The 19,922-nt window shown below is 47.7% G+C and overlaps 1 protein-coding gene across 2 annotated transcripts; it reads left to right on the top strand.

Annotated features, from left to right (window-relative positions):
- Positions 1-4,291: 4,291 nt before the first annotated feature.
- Positions 4,292-17,192, top strand: SRSF4 (serine and arginine rich splicing factor 4). Of its 2 annotated transcripts, none has more exons than XM_054802538.1 (6): positions 4,292-4,805; positions 11,465-11,607; positions 12,494-12,606; positions 14,376-14,590; positions 15,486-15,569; positions 15,749-17,192. In XM_054802538.1, the coding sequence occupies exons 1-6, from the start codon at positions 4,699-4,701 to the stop codon at positions 16,530-16,532; spliced, it is 1,446 nt and encodes a 481-aa protein (XP_054658513.1). In that variant the 5' UTR covers positions 4,292-4,698; the 3' UTR covers positions 16,533-17,192. The 2 variants fall into 2 exon arrangements, with proteins under 2 accessions (XP_054658513.1, XP_054658514.1); XM_054802539.1 differs by lacking the exon at positions 4,292-4,805 and adding an exon at positions 7,165-8,693.
- The last annotated feature ends 2,730 nt before the right edge of the window (positions 17,193-19,922 follow it).

Raw genomic sequence — 19,922 nt, 5'->3', positions numbered from 1 at the left:
CACAAGTGGTGTTCCCCAGGGCTCAGGACTGGGGCCAGTTCTCTTTAATCTCTTTATCAATGGTCTGGATGAGGGGATCAGGTGCACCCTCGGTAAGTTTGCAGAGGACACCAAGTTGTGCGGGAGCGTTGATCTGAGGAAGGGCAGAAAGGCTCTACGGAGCTGGAGTGTGTCCAAAGAAGAGCAACCCAGTGGTGGAGGGTCTGGAGCACAAGTGTGATGAGGAGCGGCTGAGGGAACCGGGGTGGTTTAGTCTGGAGAGGAGGAGGCTGAGGGGAGACCTTACTTTTTACTGATAGGAGTGTGCCACCACTCTACAACTACCTGAGAGGAGGTTGGAGCCAGGTGGGTGTTGGTCTCTTCTCCCAAGTAACAAGCGATAGGACAAGAGGAAATGGCCTCAAGTTGTGCCAGGGGAGGTTTAGGTTGGAGATTAGGGAAAAATTCTTCCCCCAAAGGGCTGTCAGTCACTGGAACAGGCTTGCCCAGGGAAGTGGTGGACTCACCATCCCTGGAGGTATCTAAAAGCCATGTAGATGTGGTGCTTGGGGACATGGTTTAGTGGTGGGCTTGGTAGTGTTGGGTTAATGGTTGGACTCGATGATCTTAAAGGTCTTTTCCAACCTAAATGATTTTATGATTCTGTGAGAATCAGTGCAATAGCTGGACTGTGGCTGAGGGTCTTGCTGGGGAAGGCCAGCAGAAGGAAAGGCCCATCTCACCGTTGCTGTCTGCTGTTTAACAGGTGGTTTTGATGGCACACTCCTATCAGTAAAAAATTTTTGTGCATACACCCCTCCATATATGAGTATTTATTTGTAAATCATATATATGTTCTCCTGTAGAAATATATTAGGTACGCTGTAAACACAAAGAGTAGAAACTTAAAGAATAGGTGATAAACAATATTTGAAAACATTTTTTTAAAATTTTACTCTATTAATGGTACATCTCTCCTTTTTCTCTTGCTGAAAAAATACTATTATCAATAACAACAATATTTTGTAGTGTGGGCTATGATTGCCTACGCTTCATTAGTTTTGAAATCCTTGGTTTAGCGCTTTGTGATACAGCCGTCCGAAGGGCTGGTTGGAAGTCCAGTTTATTTTGATACTTGGTTTTAACGACTGTCCCTGCTGAAAAAATTTCCTCACGCAGATGTGTAGATGCGATTGGAAGAAGCGCATCGTCGGAGGCGCTTATTAAGCCCTGATACTCGTTTTTCAATCCCCCCGCTGCTTAGACGAAGGGTTTTCTTGGCCGGTAAATGTCCATCTTCCCCGGTGTCAGCCGGTTGTGCTTGCAAACCAACTGGAAGGTGCTGGGTTTGGGGGTTTTTAGCAAATGCTCTCTCCACGGCACGAGGTCCTTTCAAAAAGCAGTTCCTTTCTCACTCGTCGTTCAAATGGCACCTTCACCTCGAAGGGGCACCTTCAGCATGTTTATTTTTTGGGCAGTATCTGCTAGGTAGCATCCTGTGACAGCAGCTGGTCATCGGCAAGTTTGCAACGCTTGTCTTTTTGTGAAATAAAACTCCTTTAAGGTCGACGGCTCTTTTCAGCCCTTCACCGCGAGATAAGCAGCAAATCCCCGTGGGGTACGAGAGGTTTTCGTGGTTGCTCCCCGTCTCCTTCCGACGTGTTGTGAAGAAGTCATTTACCGTTGAGAATATACCATCTCTGTGTGAGAATATAGAAATAAAATGAAAATAAATAGAAGTTCCAGTATTTGCTTCCGCACCCCGACGGATTGTCTTGCACAGCCCACTTTGGAGACCACTGGCTCAAGTGAGGAACGATCTGGGTGTCTTCTGCTGGAGACGGTGTTACAAGCCCAGAAGCCTTCAACACGCGGTTCGGTACAAGTGACACCCCCCTCTCTGGATTAGCGTTTTTATCCTTCGTGACTTCATGGGGTATGTTTCCGTCCGTGAACCTTGCTCGACCTCGTGTTCCTACTTTGATCTGCTTTTCGATGCCTTCGTGCAGACCTGGAGAGCTCTCGGATGCTATTGAAGATCTCCGATTTCCGTAACCCAAGGCACCGATTCAGCAATGCCCATTTTAAAGTCATCGGGACGAGGCATGAGATGAAATACGTTTGTCTGCTGCTTCCCGGTGCCGGTTGAATTGGCTGCTGTCCTCTTCGTCTGGAGTACGGATGCTTGACTTGGGAGGTGGAATCACCTACTCGGCAATCCTACCTCGGGACCGAATTTAGGGGGAGTTTCCGTGACCGGACTGTGCTGTGTAGTGCTGCGTGTTTACTGTGAACCCATGAACTCGTGATCGAATTTCTCACGAGCACGGTGGTTTGGTTTTTTGTTTGCATAAACGGCTGTGAAGTGTGGAGCATCCTCTACAGCAGGTGTTAGAGGTCTGCTCTCACCAAACCATGAAATTCCCTGTTCAGTGGCAAGGAAAAGGGATCATGAAGTAGCATCTCGTTTAAATGCTCTGGTGAAAGCCTCTTCTCTAAAGGAAGCCTTAGGAAATGCTGATGGGAGAGGTTCTTCCTCCGGTAAGTCCCATGTGTGACTCCTGTAGGACAGATTTATGGAATCCCAGAAGGGTTTGGGTGGGAAGGGACCTCACAGCCCATCTAGCACCCCGGTGATGCTCTCAGCTTTCAGCAGGCTCCCTGTGCAATTAAACTAAACTGGTGCACCAGCTCAGAACAAGGATTTTGGTTATTTCTTGCACGGCCACGGTGCAGCACCGCGTCGTGCCTCGGGTAATGCCATCCTCCAGCCGAGCGTCCCGCAGTTTTGGAGTCAATGCAATATTTTTTTTCTTTCCCATCGGGATTTTTTGAGTATCACCGGTGGAGAGTGGTAAACGGCCGCTCTGCTCCAGCGCTGCCTTTTGCTGACGGCGGGGAAGAGCCGCGAGTGGGACGTTTGCCTCCCCGGAGGGTGACGTGGGATGGAAAACACCGATATGAAAATTCCTGCTGTGGGAGGGAGTCTCGCTCCAAAACCTCAGCTTTTGGGTGTGAAAAGGGGGAGTTAAGCATCGTACCTTCATTTCTATGCATTTTCTGGGTCCAGGGGGGGTGAGGAGAAGGGCGGTGGGGCGGGGAGGTTGCTCAGGGTTGGAGGGGGCTGCTCTGCGGCTGCGTTTGCTTGGGGAAGAGCAAACCCCTTCGAAATTCAAACTCCCGGCCCGCGTTAGCAGCTAAACGTGCCAGGCCACGTTAACGCCATTTTCTCCCCTCGTAACCCCTCACACCGAGACCTCTCTCAGACAAGAGCAAACCGAGAACCCCGCTGGATGTGACCCGTGTTAAACTCCTCGCCAGCGTCTTCCCGCCGCTCTCCCATCACTATTATACCCCCCCAAAAAAAAAAATTTTGCATTTTCCTTATCCCCACAGCAAAGCCGCCGGCGTTGGAGGCAGAGCAGCATCGCGCGCCCCAGCGCTTTCCGGATCGACAAATAAAGTGGGGAAAAAAGCAAGAAAAGGATTTTGAGATTGTTAAGAGCACTATTAAGCGTGACATAAACCAGAAAAATTAACGCAAAGCTTTTCTTCCCCTTGTTTATTTGACTCGGCAATAAAACCTAACAAGCTTTAGAGAACTCTCTTACTTTCACAAAATGTTCCCGAGCGTTTACTCCTACACCGGGGCGCGAAGGAATAAATAATTAAATTTAATTCTACTTGTCAAACAAGCGGGATCACGGTTGGAAATCCAGCTGCTGGCGTTGCAGATACATGGTATTAAATTTTTTTTTTTGGGGGGGTGATGGTGTTTTTTTTTTTTTTTTAGGGGCTGCTAAAGCTGAAATGTTCCCGCGAGGCTCTGCTGGGGTTCGGTGCGATTTAGTCATCTCACGCGTCGAGCGAAAGGATGAAAATACGGCCCCAAAAATGGCATTTAGGGATCCGCAAGAGGGACGGCGCTGCTCGTCGGTGGGAACGAGGAACGGCCGAGTGCGGCCAGGGCTGGGGGGTGACCCCAGGCAGGGGGGATGCGATGGGGGGACCCCTGCGCACCCCGGGGTGCGGGGATGGGGGACCCCCAGCCCTGCCTGCGGTCGGGGAAGGAGGAGCCCAGCGGTACCCGGCGGGTTGGGGGGGAGCCCCATGGGAGGGGAGCCCGTGAGCACCCTGTGCCTGGCGCGTGGGGAGGGGGCACCCCAGGGACACCCCGTCTACGGGGAGGGGGCACCCCACAGGCCCCCGCGCCGTGGGAAGGGGACCCCCATCACCACGGTGTGCAGGGGGAGGGGGCACCCCACAGGTCCCCAAACTCATGGGGAAGGAGCTCCCCCCCTCCATGCCCTGCATATCAGGCAAGTGGGGCTCCCAGAAGCCCCCTGACTCTTGGGGGGCCCCGATCCCTGCCCGTGGGAAGGGGGGCACCGGCACGTGCCCTCCCCGTGGCAGCGGAGCCCCATCCCCCCCAACGCATGGGGAGGTGGGGCCCACCCAGCCCCGCTCACCCAAGTGGACGCCATAGAGCGGCGTTGCCCCTTTAAGAGCCGCGAAGCCAGGCCGGGAGGCGGGGAGAGAGGCGTGGCCTCCCGTGACGTATCCTCTCTTATCGCTCCCCTTCCCCTCCCTACGCGGCGTCGTGACGTTACGTTGTCGCCTCGCCCCGCCCTCGGCGCGCGCGCTCCGCCGCCGGTGCAGCCCCGCCCCCGCGGGCCGCCCCCTTCCCCCCCCCCCCCCCCCCCGGCCCCGCCGGGCGCGATGCCGCGGGTCTACATCGGCCGCCTCAGCTACCAGGCGCGGGAGCGGGACGTGGAGCGGTTCTTCAAGGGCTACGGCAAGATCCTGGAGGTGGATCTCAAGAACGGGTGAGCGCGGCCCGGCCCGGCCCCTCCTGCCGCCCGCCGGCAGAGCGCGGCCCGGCCCGGCCCCGGGTGGCGGCTGTGAGGGGCGGGCAGGAGGCCTGGGTCCCCCGGGGGAGGGCGGGCAGGGGGCTTGGGTCCCCACCGGGCACCTGAGTGCCCTTGGGGAAGGGGGGGGACACGCCTGGGGGGGTGTGGCAATGGGGGGGGTGCCTGGGTGCCCCGGGGGGGCGGGGGGGAGCAGGACGCTGGGGTTCCCATGGCAACGGGGGGGGGGCAGGACGCCGGGGTTCCCATGGCAACGGGGGGGGCAGGATGGCTGGGCCTCTGTGGCAGGAGGGGGGCAGGACGCCTGGGCTGCCATGGCAACGGGGTCCCTGCTTGAGTTATTGGGGGGCTGGGGGGGAGGCGGGTGACCTGTGTCCTGCACCCCTCTGTGGGGAGGGGGGGTCCCCTGAGGGGTTCCCCGTGACCCCAGGCCCCTCTACACCCGGGGGTGAGCACCCAGGGGTGAGCCAGGCCGTACCACGTGGCAACACCCCCCCCCCCCCAAAAAAAAACCAACTTGGGGGGGGGGGCAGACACCCCACCCCCCTTTGCAGGCCCGGTTGCAGCAGCAGAGGTCTGTTCTCGGAACCCCCAGGCTGCCCCCACCCTGGGGTGCCCCCAGCCAAGGGGGGGTCCTGCTCCCCCCCCCGTGTGCTGTTCCACAGCTGACCCCGGCCGCATTGAGAGGGTTTGGATCCTGCTCCACCAGCACTTGCCCAAGACATTCAAGTGTAGACTTTTCAAGACAAATTGTGATTTTTGGTGGGTTTTTTTTCCCCCCAACACTTAAAGCCTCGTGAGTTTTGGCCTCTCTACTTTTTACAAGAAACCCAACTTGAAGTCTTGCTTAGGAAGACTGAGTGGAATATGGATTTTATTATTACTAGCCAGGACAGTCAATTATTATTTTTGCTTTAGAGATTGAGATGAGGAATCTCTTGTAAAAGTCAGTCCTCGAGCGTTAAAAGTAAAAGGCTCGTGAAGTTTAATCGCCGGTTGTACTGGCAGGTGGACGTATAACAGGTTTACAAGACGAATAAAAGCCATTATTAAAGCAAACAAGTGTGCACGTGTCAGTGTTTTCACCAACGCAGCTCCAGGCGGTATTGAAGATCGCCCGTAACTGAAATCTTTGAGCGCTGTTTTCCAGTCCCACTTGTGTCTCCTTGAAAGTGTTTTTGGGAAGGGATCGGTTTTCCTGTTGCTGTTTGTAGCCTCCCAATTAAATATTTTTGTTTCATAGACAAGATGTTGGGGGGGGGGGAACCAAACCCAGACTTTCTCGGTAGCTGTAGAACTCCCAAGTTAACATGGCTAACGGACTTGTCGTCTTGCTTTATTGAAAAATATCTACCAGGGACCAGCCCTACCATCCCAGCTCGGCGTTTAGACATCGTCTGTGGGGAGGTGGTGCAGGAGTCGACTTAACGGGTGCGCTCGAGCAGCCCAAAACTTGTGGAATCTTAATTACGAACAGTAACAGATACAGAGCCTGCCCATGTCGGAAATTCAGGCGCTCTGTATGCAATGCGCCTTAGTCCAGAGTTAAAGTCATTTTTGTAACCTCACTTGGGGGAGACAGAGTTCAAAAGTTGCAGGTAACGGAAGGACTACGGGAAACTCGAGATCGTGTAACTGAGTTGTCGTTGGCTTTGCTGGCTGCTCCTTCTGTAGCAGATTGCTCCGGCTGTGGGTTAGATAGAGCTCAGTTTGTATTTCTAGGATTAACTCAACAATTTCATTCCTTTTTTTTAGTTGTGTATTCTGAAGTTCTTTCAACAGGCTACTGTTGGTTTGTATTTAAATTCCAGTTGGACAAAAAAATTGACTTAAGCAACCAGATTTTGTGTGTGTCTGCTTGGGGATAGCACTTTTGCCGGGGTACTCTGCGGTTTGCTTTGTTCGCCCTCTGATCCTTTCTCCGTGACTTATTTTTAGCACCGCTTAGCAAACGATTAAAAATTACCGCCTGGTGTTTGACTCGAGAGATTCTTGCAGTTTTTTCTGGAAATTTGTGGGCTATCTTCGGTGCTCAGCCGGCAGGAGATTAGCCGGTCGGTATTTTAGCAGTTAAGCTGAAATGCTTGAGCAAGAGAATGAAGCCGCAATGTGATACAGCAGAGTCCTAAAAGCTTAGCTGGGTCTCGCTTGCTGCTAATTGTAATTTAAGCTTGCAATTCAAAGACCGAAAGCAATGTTTGCCCGAGAGAAGGATGGGAAAATAAAAGCCAGTTTTTCTGTAGGATTCTCCGTTCCAAGTTGTGATTTCTAATTGTATGCTCATAGTTTTCATATTCTTTTTTCCTACTCAGAACTGCATTGAGAACCGGAGCTGTGCATGTGCTGTGTATGTACTAAGTGACCAGAAAATTGGACTTTTCAGCCTGCTTTTTTATCTTCTAAAACCACGCTAAAAGCTAGCTCTAATAACTCTAAGAGCTGTAAGCTTTCATTGATGGGGAAACCAACCTGCAATCTCGGTTAAAAAATAGTTCTACCTGTGTGCTTATCTGCCCTGCGGCACCCTGACCGGCTTTCGAGAATTCACGGCTTCATCCTCATAAAATCTCCGCGAAACAGAGCGATGCAACTTCTCCAATGGATTGAGGAACACAGATCAAAACTGAAAGCTTCAAACTTCAGTTCTTTCATCTAGCTAGGTTCGAAGTCTGTGTTTGCCCAAAGTGAAGTGATTTGGTGGGGAGAATCCAAGGAAATAAAAATATTTAATGCCCATTAACTTCAGTTAGAGCAATTGGTATTAAAAAAAAATCAAATTGATGTCACAACATAATGATGCCCAGTACACCTAGGTGATGGTAACGTGACCTGCTGGCGAATTGGGTTTTAATTCTGGTGGATTTGTGGATTTTAATTTTTTTTTTTTCTGTGCTAATATTAGGGTGAATAAGATGAGATTTTAATTTCTTTTTGCTTTAAAGTGTTCAGTTGTGCTGGAAGACCAGAAATTCCCAGTGCTGTTTGTCATTACTACAGGAACTTAGAAGGATCGCTACCAAATCTTACATTTAAGTAGTTTAAGTGTTGAAATTCAACTATTTATTCAGGTTGTAACTTCAGTGACTCATTTAACTGTTTTGTTTCAAGTGGCCTGAAGATGCTTTTTCCCTGCTAATGCCCTGCTCCCGCCAGCAGCCTCATCGGAGCAGCACTGGCAGGCAGAGCGCTGCCTGCGCCTCTGCCCTTCCCCTTCCCGGCTACGGCTCGAGCGAGAGGCCTGAATGGATCGCGAGCCATCCACAAGTTAAATTTCAGGACTGTTTTTTAGAGCTGGACACGTTCCATTCTTCATTCCAAACAAAGCTGAAGCCAGGAATCACTTTTTCATGTGTTTCTTCTGTGGCTGCTCACGTCGATGCCTTGTCCCGACCTCGCTCCTTCCAGAGACGCAGGAGGAACGGTGGAGGTGATTGAGCTCACTTTGAGCGCATCTGTCCATATGAAGCACTTGTGTAATACGAAATTCATAAAGCTCCAAACCATCAACTGGATTAGCTAAGAGGAGAGCGGGGCGAGAGCTGAGCAGGTCTCTCTTTGTTGGGAACCTGCAAAGCAGCTTCTGAATCGATCCTGCAGCCGCAGGTCAAGCTCGGATGGATTGCCACCCATCTAAACCTGAGGGATTTCTAGCCAGCGATGGCAAAGGGCAGGACAGCAGCTTTGAGGTCCTTCTCGACACGTGGGACTCGTGCTGTGGGGCTCCAGCACCGGCCGTTGATGAGTAGTGCGGGGAAAAATTGGCTCCTGGGGACCAGCTTCGTGCTGGGGGATCCGTCGGGCTTTGGAAGCGATGCAGGTGGGGGAGCAGCTGAGAGGAGGAGAAAGGTGAGGGTCTGCCTTTTGTTGCAGGTATTGAGCAGCTTTAGAAAAATCACATTCTTTTTCCTTTCACTTCGGATTTAAAAAAACAACTCCCCCCCCACCTTTTAGGAGGTTCAGTCTGTCGGAATTGCTTGGGATAAGGACGTGCTCCTGTAGGTTTTTCCTTTTGTGATGCATGAACAGAAAATGGGGTAGCTTCACGTTGGCTGAAGTAAATGCATTGACGTTTTTAGTAAGTAGTTTTATGCCACATATGAAGTAGTAATAGTAGACATTCAAAGGAAGATTTACTTGCGCTGCTGTCATACCACAGCAGGTTCAGATTGCCGTAGTTAAGGCTTTGTCAGCAGTTGTGGCTTTTTGTGGTGTGAAACGGTGCTTCTGAAAGCTTTTAGTTCATGTTTTTAGATCATGCGGTGCAATGTTATACATATTTAACAGGTGGATCAGTATTACTTTCCTTTATGAGTGATGATATGATTTTTAGTATTCTTTAAATGCAAGTAATCTCGAGGTTTGTGTGAGCTTCCTTGTTTCTCTTAAAAAGAGAAATTAGAAGTTTCTTCTTGGAACTTTTGCTTTTTCCTTTTCCATCAGAGTAGTATCATACTCTAGGGCCGAGTATCTTACTCGTGGTTTGGCCAGACCAAGTCCTCTCAATGTAGGACCTTCTCGGGAGCGTTTTGGGGCAAACTCCCGTGGGAAGCTGAGTGGGGCAACTGGTGTCAGCCCACCGGTGCTGGGCAGCGAGGTGCTGCGTTGTGTCTGGTGCCCCCCAGGCAACTTTTGGGTGCATTTCTGGGAAAAACAAGTTCAATACGCTGCTCTGATTGAATTCAGATATTTCTCCGTTATTCTAGCTTCAAATGTCTGTGCATTTATTGTCTTGAAAGCGCTGGCGCGTACCAGGCACTTCACCTTGTAAGTAATTGCTTTTAGGGTGAGCTCTCGTCTAAACGTTTTTGCTGGCTTGCTCTATTTTTGGAATTGAAGGGAAGAAAGTTCCAATTTGGTTTTAAAATGACTGTGATTGTTTCAACTGTTATAAATCAATCACGCTTGTTTCTTCCATGAAACTACAGCACTTGCATGAGAAAACAGCCACCTTATTTGTGGCGTTTGGAGTATTTTGTTAGTACAGGTACCCAGCAAAGCCATGGCTGTGGTTGGGGAAGGTAGTGAGAGAGGTTCAAAAGTCACCTAAAAGAGGAGACCAGCATTTTTGTATCAGGGGCTTATTCTTCTGGATTATTTAAAACACCAGCACTCACAAAAATTGCCCCCCCTTGGCTTGTTAAGACGCAACTTCGACTGCCGTAGCCAAACGTGTAATCCTGGAGGGGTTGCAGCCGAAAAGAGGGTGCAGCTGTGCACGGGGCTGCAGCATCCTCGGCTGGGGGGACCCCGGGACCCGGGTCTGCTCTTGGCAGGTCACCCACCACAGGAGAAGCGACTTCAACTGCAGGTCGACTCTGATAACCAACACTCGGATGGTTTTTGTCCTCTTCCTCTGACCCTTCGGGATAACAAGCATTTACACAATGTTGGGTTTTAAATAGATGTTTAACTCTTGTCAGGTTAGCAATCGACAGCTTGAGTTTTGCTTCAGTGCTGCTGTGAAATTGCTCCGCAACCGTAAGCAAGTCACCGGCTCGTCCCTGAGCACCAGCTGCAGGAAATTATTTAAAAACCCCACGATCGGTCTTTTGGGATCTCTCGCCAACAGGGATTTGACGCTCACGGCAGCCTGACCTTGGCACTGATGCCTGTGGCACCTCTGAAGATGAAACCAAAACCGCTGGCTTTAACTTTTCAGAAAAGCAGTGGTCTGCAAGCTTTTGTCTCTGTCTCGTGGTCATTTTTGGTAATAGGGAACCGATGCCACAATGTTCATTTGAATGTTGAAATTAAGCATTTTATTTTTTTTTTTTTTTCAATTTGTATCCTTCCTCTTGCGCTGGATCTGCCCATGATTTCCAAGGCTTGAGCAAGGCTAGCGCAGCAGATGGTCTTAAACACAAAACTTCGTCTGTTCTCCGGACCTGCACCCTGCGCTGCCCTTGGAGGCCTCTTGGCCGCAGGTAGACTCTTCGTTTGCCCAGGAAATTTGTTTGTGGTTACTCTTGCTGCATTTTCTGAAGTCCTTTAACAAGGCTTGAACTCGCCACGCTCTTTTAAATGTTAGGATATTGGATGTAGTGGGCATAAAACGCTTTCTCAGCAGTACATGGGAAGCTGCAGGTATCTATCTGGGTGGGTGTGAGGTCCGTCCTGGTGCACGAGCACGTTGCTTTTCTTACCCGAACCATCAGCACTGTCCACAGTCAAGTAAAATGAGTCTGATGTAACACAAAAATTGTATTTCTTATTGGACCTTCACGCAGGGCGTGCAGACCTTTTGTGTTTAGAGATGAATATTTCTATTTGAAGTGTAGGAATAAGGTAGCTTCCTAACAGGACCAGGAATAAGCCCAGGGCTCTTCAAAAATCAGGATAAATCCTAATCCACGCAACGTACGTACTGCAGTATCTGTCCAATGCTATTGCAGCCTGAGTGCTGCTGAGCAACTGTATAGAACAAAGCAGCATAGCGCCGTATTTTGGGTTTGTGGGGCAGTGCTCGTGGCCTTGAACCCTTGAGCAGCCTTCAGGAGGCTGCGACCGACGTTCATCTGAAGGACGGCAGCTCCTCGGGCTGGTTTGAGCACAGACACCTCTGGTTTGGTTCCTTCCTAGTGATTCTTTTTTTTTTTTTTTTTTCCCTCTCTCTTTAGGTATGGCTTTGTTGAGTTTGATGATCTGCGAGACGCAGATGATGCTGTTTATGAGCTAAATGGTAAAGATCTTTGTGGGGAGAGAGTGATCGTTGAGCATGCCAGAGGCCCACGTCGTGACAGCAGTTACGGTTCTGGACGCAGTAAGCACTAACATGCATTTGTATCCGTGACTTATTTTAAATAAAACATTTTTTTTTGCTCATATTTCAAAAAAAAAAAAGTAATTTTAAAAGAAAATGATTTGAAGTTGTGACTAGTATTCTGTAACTGTAAATGTAACTGTTGATCTATTTATTAACTTGTTTGTTGTATTAAACTCTCTTAATTGATAAATTAATAAACACGATTTCTTGTACCATTTTTACTATTATCATTTCGTTTAACTCTTTGAATGGTTTTCTTTACGCTGTGCTGTTTAACATAGATTTAACAAAGACCTCAATGTTTTAATTAAAAGAGTCCTTTGAGGCTAAGATGACTGCCCGTTCCATTTGCTGACCTTGGGTTCCCTTTCCATGAGTGGCTTCTTTGACCTTTGTGGCCCTTGGCTGACCAAAAAGGAAGCCATGTGACGACCGCAACCTTTTCCCATTAGACCTGGGTGGTGAGGATCCCAGGGGTTAGAGACAGATGAGATTAATCTGAAATAGGTGCCTGAAAAGCTTTATTCAGGTCAGATACTCAGAAAACTTTTAAGCAATGTAAGTAACATTAGTAAACTGGTTTAATTTGGTTGCTTCTTTCAAACTGTTTTAAAAAATACTTTAAATTTAATTGCATGTTAATTGTAGCGTAATTATCACGTGCATTGTTTTAATTATGTGCTTGTAGTAAATCTATAATTTTTTTTAATGCTTTCGTTCTTTGTAACATTTTATACAAGGGGGATCGAATTTAGATTAGCGGGTGGGTGAATTTTTAATATATTTGCGAGCGTACGGGGCAGAACAATTTTCGTCCGGGTTGTAGAGCGAGCGCTCCATTTCTCTAGTTGAAGTACTGCTGTCTGCTTGTCACCTCCTAAAGGTGGATATGGTTATAGAAGAAGCGGAAGAGATAAGTACGGTCCTCCTACCCGTACAGAATACAGATTGATTGTGGAAAATTTGTCAAGCCGCTGCAGTTGGCAAGATCTTAAGGTATGGGGCCCCTTTCTTTACCCTCTCTCTATTAAAGAGCACAAAGGGTAAACAAGTTAGCTTCCATTTCAACACGGAAAAATGGTATACGTACACCTGTGTTCTCCAACTTGTTAGTAAGTCTGTGTGCTCCTATGCATACAAGTAGATGTTGGAAGTAAAAGGCACATTAAGTCAATATGGAAGAGGATTTGCATATATGAAATCGTTAGTGCGACGTTGGGAGTTGCACCCGCAGACCTGGTGTCATTGCGAGAATAACTTTTTTTTTTTTTTCCCCTTAACACAAACCAACATCGCATACAGATGTGTTTTATCTTATCTTTAAGCCTTGTCAAAACAGGCTTTAATCGTGCCAGTGGTAGGATTCACTAGAGATGGAGGAGTTCACCCTTGTCACTTTGGATTTTACTCATCAACTTGGTGCTAGAGCTGTTTGGAAACGATAGCATCGTTCTTGCAGAGTCTCTGTTAAGAATTTCCACGTCGTGTAAAGCTGGTTTTTAAAGAGAGTTTCAGGGAAGGGATGCTTCCAGAATGAGCAATCATGCAAAACCTCTGCCAAAAGCTAGTATTTCCTTAAGTCCAGAGGAGCGGAAGGTGATTCTTGGCAGTGGAAGCATTGGCTAATGCTGCGTAGCCCACAGTACCTCCGAGCACGCTGGGGGTGAGGTGTTGACTCGTAATTATCTGCATCATGGATGGGGGGGCAGGACAGGGAGCGGAATTTCAATAGCGGGTACAAAAAGATAGTTTTGCCTTCCCAAACTTAGCAGCAATGGTTAAAAACACTTGTTCTTACAGGAACGCTTTCTTTTAGGGTTCTCTTTTAAGGATGTGTAAAATTTGTTCTAGACAAACTTTGACGTAGTAGAAACTGGTCTGTAATTGACTATGTAACGCTAGCTCAGGTACGTACTGAGATTCTTCAGATGTCTTTTGTTGTTAACGCTTCACACCATCAATAGCTTGTCTTTGCTTCTGGTATTAAAAATTGTAAGTAGAGCATGGCATGATTAATCCTCTACTGGACGCATTGCTTTTTTTTTGAATAGCTTTCATTTCAGTGTACTTAAGATGGGAGTAGCTGGGTTGAAAACAGACTGAAACTGGAGTTCTGTGCCCCGTTTCCGGTGCAGCCAAAGTCCGCAGTGGCTGAAAGATGCCCCTGTCTGGCGGCTTGCTCGAAGCTGGGCAGAACGGCCCTCCCTGATAAACAGAGGTGGTTGGTAATTGAAACAGAGAAGCCAGGAAGCATGAAGTGGGGCAATGAATTGAGCTTTTACTTGCGTGGGGGGGTTTCTTCCAGCAGAACGAGATACGTTACCTAGGTGGAGGACAAAGGGAAGTCTTGCCTGTAGTCTTGCCTCTTCCTATTCGACCTTGAAGTTCATCACCTTTCCCAAGTTCAAAACATGATTTAGAGAGCAAGCGTTTTATTTCTTTAATCGCTTTTGTAATTTGAAACTTGTAGTCCAGAGCGTATTTGATACTAGCCTTGAGATGAGTGACCTTAAATTATTGTTTGGCTCAAAACTATCAACATTGCCTTGGTTCTAATCGCACAAACTCTGTGAAATCGCAGTGTGGTGTTTGGCTTGCTCAGAAACCTTGGCGTTAGCGCTGCAAATGCTGTTTGGGTCAAACCCTTGCTGATATCCGTGTGAATAGAAGAGGTTAAGTGAGCATCGTTGCAGAAATGAAACAGGGTCAGCCTGGAAGCCTGACTCTGGATTTGAGGCAATGGTTATTCTGTCCTCTTCCTCTAGGATTATATGCGTCAGGCAGGGGAAGTGACATATGCAGATGCACACAAAGGAAGGAAAAATGAAGGTGTGATTGAGTTCAAATCCTATTCTGACATGAAAAGAGCCCTTGAAAAGCTGGACGGGACAGAAGTAAATGGCAGAAAGATTAGATTAGTGGAAGACAGACCTGGATCAAGACGGCGCCGCTCTTACTCCAGAAGCCGAAGCCATTCAAGGTACGTCTGTCTCTAATGTACCTCAGGCTGAAGCTAGCTGCCATCACGTGAATATACAGCAGATTCCAAAACACCTTGGTGGCGGTCAGAGTTCTCAGGAAATCTGGTTTTTGAGAATGTGTTAGTTACCTGCAAGTAACCAAGGGAAATGAGGCCTCTGTTCAGAGGGGTCTTCCTTGGTGACTGTGTGCACGTGTGAGCTACACACCTGACGGCGTGCTGCTGCTCTTCCCCTACTACATCGAGTCCATAGTCCTTGCTGTCTTGCAGGAGCAGGCTGCGTGGCAGGTGCTGTGCATGCAGAATGAAACAGAAGGTGCTTTTCACACTTCGGCTCTGAACATTGTGTTCTGCTATAAGCACCAGGACTAACAGTTCTTTCTCAGCTTGGAAACCCCCACCCGGTCCCTGTTTCTTAGAGATTTGCTGCTTTCGTTGTATCATGGAGAGAACTGCCTCAGCATGCAACACCAAGTATTTTCCCCTTTCCGTTCTGGGGTGGAACTTGTTGTCACAAGAAAACTCAGGCAAACTTCTACTGTTCATAGAACAGCTTGCTTATGAAATCAAAGCCTGAAGTCAAAGCTTTATCCTGGTGTGTCGCTGTATTCAAACTCTGACTTGACTGGGAAAGTGATTCTCGCTTCCTTATTTTAAATATAAGGTTGCAAATTTTCTTCCAGATTAGCAACACTGCTCGCTTCCACATGCGGCAGCAGGGGATGAGCAGTGGGGAGAAGGGTGCTCTACATTTGTAATGTTACTGTGTAATGCTCCCACCGTCCAGCTGCTTGAAAGGAGCTTTAATACCATGGGGCTTTACCCGCAGGGGACCAGGGGATGGCAGGCTCTCCGTGGGCATGTGCTAATGTTAAGCTGATTGATTTTGTTCCAGGTCTCGCTCTCGAAGCAGACATTCTCATAAGAGCAGGAGCCGCAGTGCCAGTAGTAGTCGCTCCAAGAGTAGATCAAGATCCAGGTATGTCTTTGTGTTGGAAGAAATGGGGGCTACCCGCTTAAATGAGAAGCATCATCCTAAATTCGCAGTAGGAACACTGGGTTTTTTTTCTTTCCCCTACTTATTACGCACGCTATTTAAGTGCTAGTCAAATCCAAGCCATGCTAAAGTGGAGCTGTCTGTTGCTTTTGCACTTTCAGGTCTGTGTCCCGTTCCAGAAGCAAGAGCCGTAGTCGAAGCAAGAGCCGTAGCAGAGGCCAAAAAGAGAAAAGCAGGACTCCAAGTAAAGAGGATAAAAGTAGGAGCCGCAGCAGGAGTGCTGAGAAATCCCGAAACAAAAGTAAAGATAAATCTGAGGGCACTCTCCATAACAGTGATGAGAAAGCAAAGAGCAGGAGCTGCAGCAAGGAAAAGAGTAGGAGCAGGAGTGGGAGTAAGGACAGGGGAGAGACGAGGGAGAGCATGAGGAGTAGGAGCAAGGAGAAGAGTAGAAGCAAAGACAGGGAGAAGAGCATTAGCAAGGCTAGAAGCAGGAGCAAGAGCAGGGATGACAGTAGGAGCAGGAGCCACAGTAAGGATAAAAGGAAAAGTAGAAAGAGAAGCAGGGATGAGAGCAGAAGTAGAAGCAGGAGTCGCAGCAAGAGTGAGAAAAGCAAGAAGCGCAGCAAGCGAGACAGCAAACCGAGTAGCAAGAAGAAAAGGAAGGACAGCCATGAGCGGTCCAGGTCAGCCTCCAAAGAAAAGGAGCATCTAAAATCAGATTCTGAGAAAAAGGAGGCAAAAGGTGAGGGTGAGGATGCAGCCGCACGTCGGGCATCTCGCTCCAGGTCTAGGTCAATTTCCAAGTCAAAACCAAATGTCAAATCAGATTCTCGTTCCAGGTCTAAATCTGTTTCAAAGCCTAGGTCCCGGTCCAAGTCTAGATCTAGGTCTGCCTCTAGGTCACGCTCCCGATCACGGTCAAGGTCTCGCTCCAGATCCTAACCTTGCTGCAACCACACTCGAAACGGTCAGAAAAGTCTTTTGTACATGTTTTAGTAGTTGTAGCGCAAGTGATTGAAGTAGAAAACATGTCGATGCTGTATATTTTTAACAACCCTGATGGTATGTCTGTCATTGTTAACTGCGGTGCTCCCTCCCTGCAACGCGCTCTGGTGCAAGGCTGTTCAGCTCATTTTCTATCCCATAGAAAGGTTCTCTTTAAATATAACTCTTCCTAGAGCACCAAAATTGCCCTGTTTTCCAGGAAAAGCCTTGCAGAGAATGAGCACTGCGCCTTGGTGCGTTTATGAGATTGCAGTGATGACTGATAGGTAGGTATGACGGCTTCAACAGTCTTTGCCCTTGAATCGATGCCCTTTGATGTATGCCATTTAGTGGAAGTGCTAAGTTTTAAGTTTCATACTACTTTTGTTTCATATTTTTTGGACTTACAAAGTTGTGAATAGCACAGTCAAAAGGAAAAAAAAAAAATAGGTACTTGCAGTAATCCATAGGGAAAAGAAGTATAGTTCCATATTCTGGTATTGTGACAATATTCTTGTTTTATATTAAATTTTTTTATTTTATTTTTTTCCCTGTCTTGCAAAGTACAGTGATTCCTGTTTCCATGAAATTTGAATAAAGACTATTTTTGCTTGACGACATTTGGTGCTGGTTACATGAAGTTGTGTTGTGATTGTCACCATTTTATATTCGATTGGTGTAAGCTTGAATTTGCAGAAGAGTTACTCGCAGAGGATGGCTTGTTGGTTTAGAAAGCCACTTTATCTGAGGTGTAGTCATGACACTCGAATACAATCCAGTTAAAATAACTCATTTCTCTAGAAACACTGCTTTAACATTGAAGTAAGGAGGAGAATGCAGGAAAACGAACCAGGAGCGGTAACGAACGGGTGACACGTCTGTTCTGTCTGTATAAATGACACGTAGTGAGCTTCAGCTTCCCTAACGCGAGGAAGAAAATTTTTCACCCACTTAACTCGCTTGACTCAAGTCAACTGAAATCATTGTTTGTCCCACAACATCTTAAGTTGGAGGTAAGCATGGCTGGCACGGAAAGCATGTTTTTCTGCTGTTTGCTTTATTCTGTAGATCATCAGTTCGTTTCCTCTCTCGTGCTGTTGGCCTTTCTTACCGTACCGTTGGGAAATGAAGGGGAAAGAAGCACGATGCTTCTACAGGTGTTTTTCTAGACCAGCACGCTCAGCAGGAAAATGTGAAGCCGTCCCAGCTGTTTACTTCTGGTTCTTCTTTGATTTCACAATTCCTGATTGTGAGTTTGGGATTTCAGTCATGAACCACAACTTTCTAAATAGGAAGGTGTTAGTCTGACCCAGGCGGGATGAGGACGTTGCAGGCTTCGATAGCGTGAACCAGCCTTTGCTCTGGGCGCTGCGCAGCAGCCGGTGTTTGTCTTAATGCATATGTCCTCCCCAAAATGCAGAGGGAATTGTAGCTTGGGGATTTCCAGTCATGGATTGAAGGCGCAGGCCGCGTATGGCCCTTTCCTGGGAGGGAGCTGCTGCGCAGAAACCCCGACTGCTCTGAATTCGCAATGTCCAGGCGGGTCTGCCATCGAACTGAAATTCCCTAGCACGCACTTTCCCAGCCCAGCTTCCCGAGTTACACCCAGAGCAATTTGGAGTTGAGGCTGGAGTCTCAGCTTGTCTCTTCTCAGCGTATTTTCCAGGAGTTTTTCCTCCCAATGCTTGGGGGAATGTCTATAAAAGGAAAAAAGTACAGGATGGGTTTCTGAGGAGCTCTGGGCTTGGTAACACTGGGAGTGATGGGGGCTGCTCTGCTGGCGTGTCCCCAGCATCCCCGTGGACATGGGGAGGAAGGCAGGCAGCTTCTGGCAGGGTTTTGTAGATGTTCCTGAATAATATCCCGATTTTTAGACTTGGGCCATTAGCAAATTGCTCAAACTGAACTTTCTACAAGCTCTTCTGTTGCACAGGTGGCTTTGAATGAAGAACTGATGTCCCCAGCACCCTGCTCTGCCTGCCAGCAATGTTCCGAAAAATAAAAGGCAAAACATATTTTTGCGAGTTCTTACTTTGTCTGGAAAAAAAAAAAAAGAAAAAAAAAAAGGTTAGTTATGGCTTTATCAAAAACTTTCCTTTAGCAAATTTCAAATTGCTAACAATACTTACGACAGCGGTCCTCACAGCTAGATGTTAACTTCATAGGCGCAAGTAATTCCGTATAATTTGATCATTTGAAACTTGTACTGCCATATTAAAAAGACCAAAGGGCAACAGATCAGAAGAGTTGCTTTCAAGACAAAATATTTCCATAGAGTTTAAGAGGGGTCAGGGCTTGGTGAGTGGCTCGGACTTTATCAAACATCCTATTACTGCAGCAGCATGAGAAAGCTCTGCAGAAGTGATATTTAATTTCTTTAGAGGGAAAAGCCTTTTTCAGCTATATATATTTAGGGCTTGAATATCTTAGGCTCTCACCATAACATTTCAAAACCCTTTTACTGCTTAATCTTAGTACAGAAGCAAACCAGGCTAGACAAGATGTTTACTAATGGAGGATAATTAGCTGAAAAATGCCTTTAAGAAAATCTGCAAATGATAAAGTCTAGGCTAAGCTTTAAGAAGTGCCTCCGGCTTTGCTGTCTGGCTGCCAAGGCTGCTCCTAAGGAAGCGTGTGTGGGTTCAGTGAGGCCTTTGGGAGGAACATTTCTTCCCTACATACCTGCAGACAGGCCTTTGGAGATGGAGGTACATGGAGAACGTTTGGCCAAGGTGTTCAATTTTCATTCTGTGCAGGAAGGGACGTTTCCTGCAACGGGAAAGACACAAATCCTTCGAGGATGCGTGCGTGAGCACCTCTGGCAATGCTGAAAGCACAGAGGGGAGAGTTCTGTGTGTGAATAGGGCTTGCGTTAGGTTTGATATAATTAATTGTGAGCTCCCTGCTTTTTTTCCTGTCCTTTTTAAAGCAGGTGATTGATTGTTGCAAGCAAATTAGCAAGGGGTAGAAAAAACAAGTTTTGATTTAAAAAAAAAAAAAAAAAAAAGACATTTGAGGGTTGCGTAGCCTGACATCAGTGCCTGTTTGCCCAAGTCTCTGCTTCTGTATCCGGAGGAGCCTTTGGCTTACCCATATGGAGGCAGCTCCTAAGAAAATCACTTAAGTATTTAAAGATGCACCTAGAGCACCTATTTGGAAACACTAGAATTTCAGTAAGAATTTTAATTGCTGGATTTCAGTAAGAATTTGGTCAACTATCAGAGACAGGGTCCTCTGCAAATCCCAGGGCTGCTACACTGCGCTTCAGGCTCCCGCTCCCTCCACAAACCTTGCTCCGAGGCAGCGATCCGGCTGGATTTCTCCTGAACACGAGTAACCCCGGTGAAC

This window comes from Grus americana, chromosome 23 (genome assembly GCF_028858705.1).
Source record: "Grus americana isolate bGruAme1 chromosome 23, bGruAme1.mat, whole genome shotgun sequence".
NCBI classification, from domain to species: Eukaryota; Metazoa; Chordata; class Aves; order Gruiformes; family Gruidae; genus Grus; species Grus americana.
The sequence above is the reverse complement of the archived record's forward strand: the minus strand, read 5'-3'. Positions and strand labels throughout refer to the sequence as shown.

Bases quoted from the DNA above. Each gene is read 5' to 3' on its own strand.
- SRSF4 (XM_054802538.1), top strand. From the start codon at position 4,699: ATGCCGCGGGTCTACATCGGCCGCCTCAGCTACCAGGCGCGGGAGCGG. The intron at 4,806-11,464 runs GTGAGCGCGGCC...CTCTCTCTTTAG, and splicing joins GAGGTGGATCTCAAGAACGG to GTATGGCTTTGTTGAGTTTG. The intron at 14,591-15,485 runs GTACGTCTGTCT...ATTTTGTTCCAG, and splicing joins AGAAGCCGAAGCCATTCAAG to GTCTCGCTCTCGAAGCAGAC.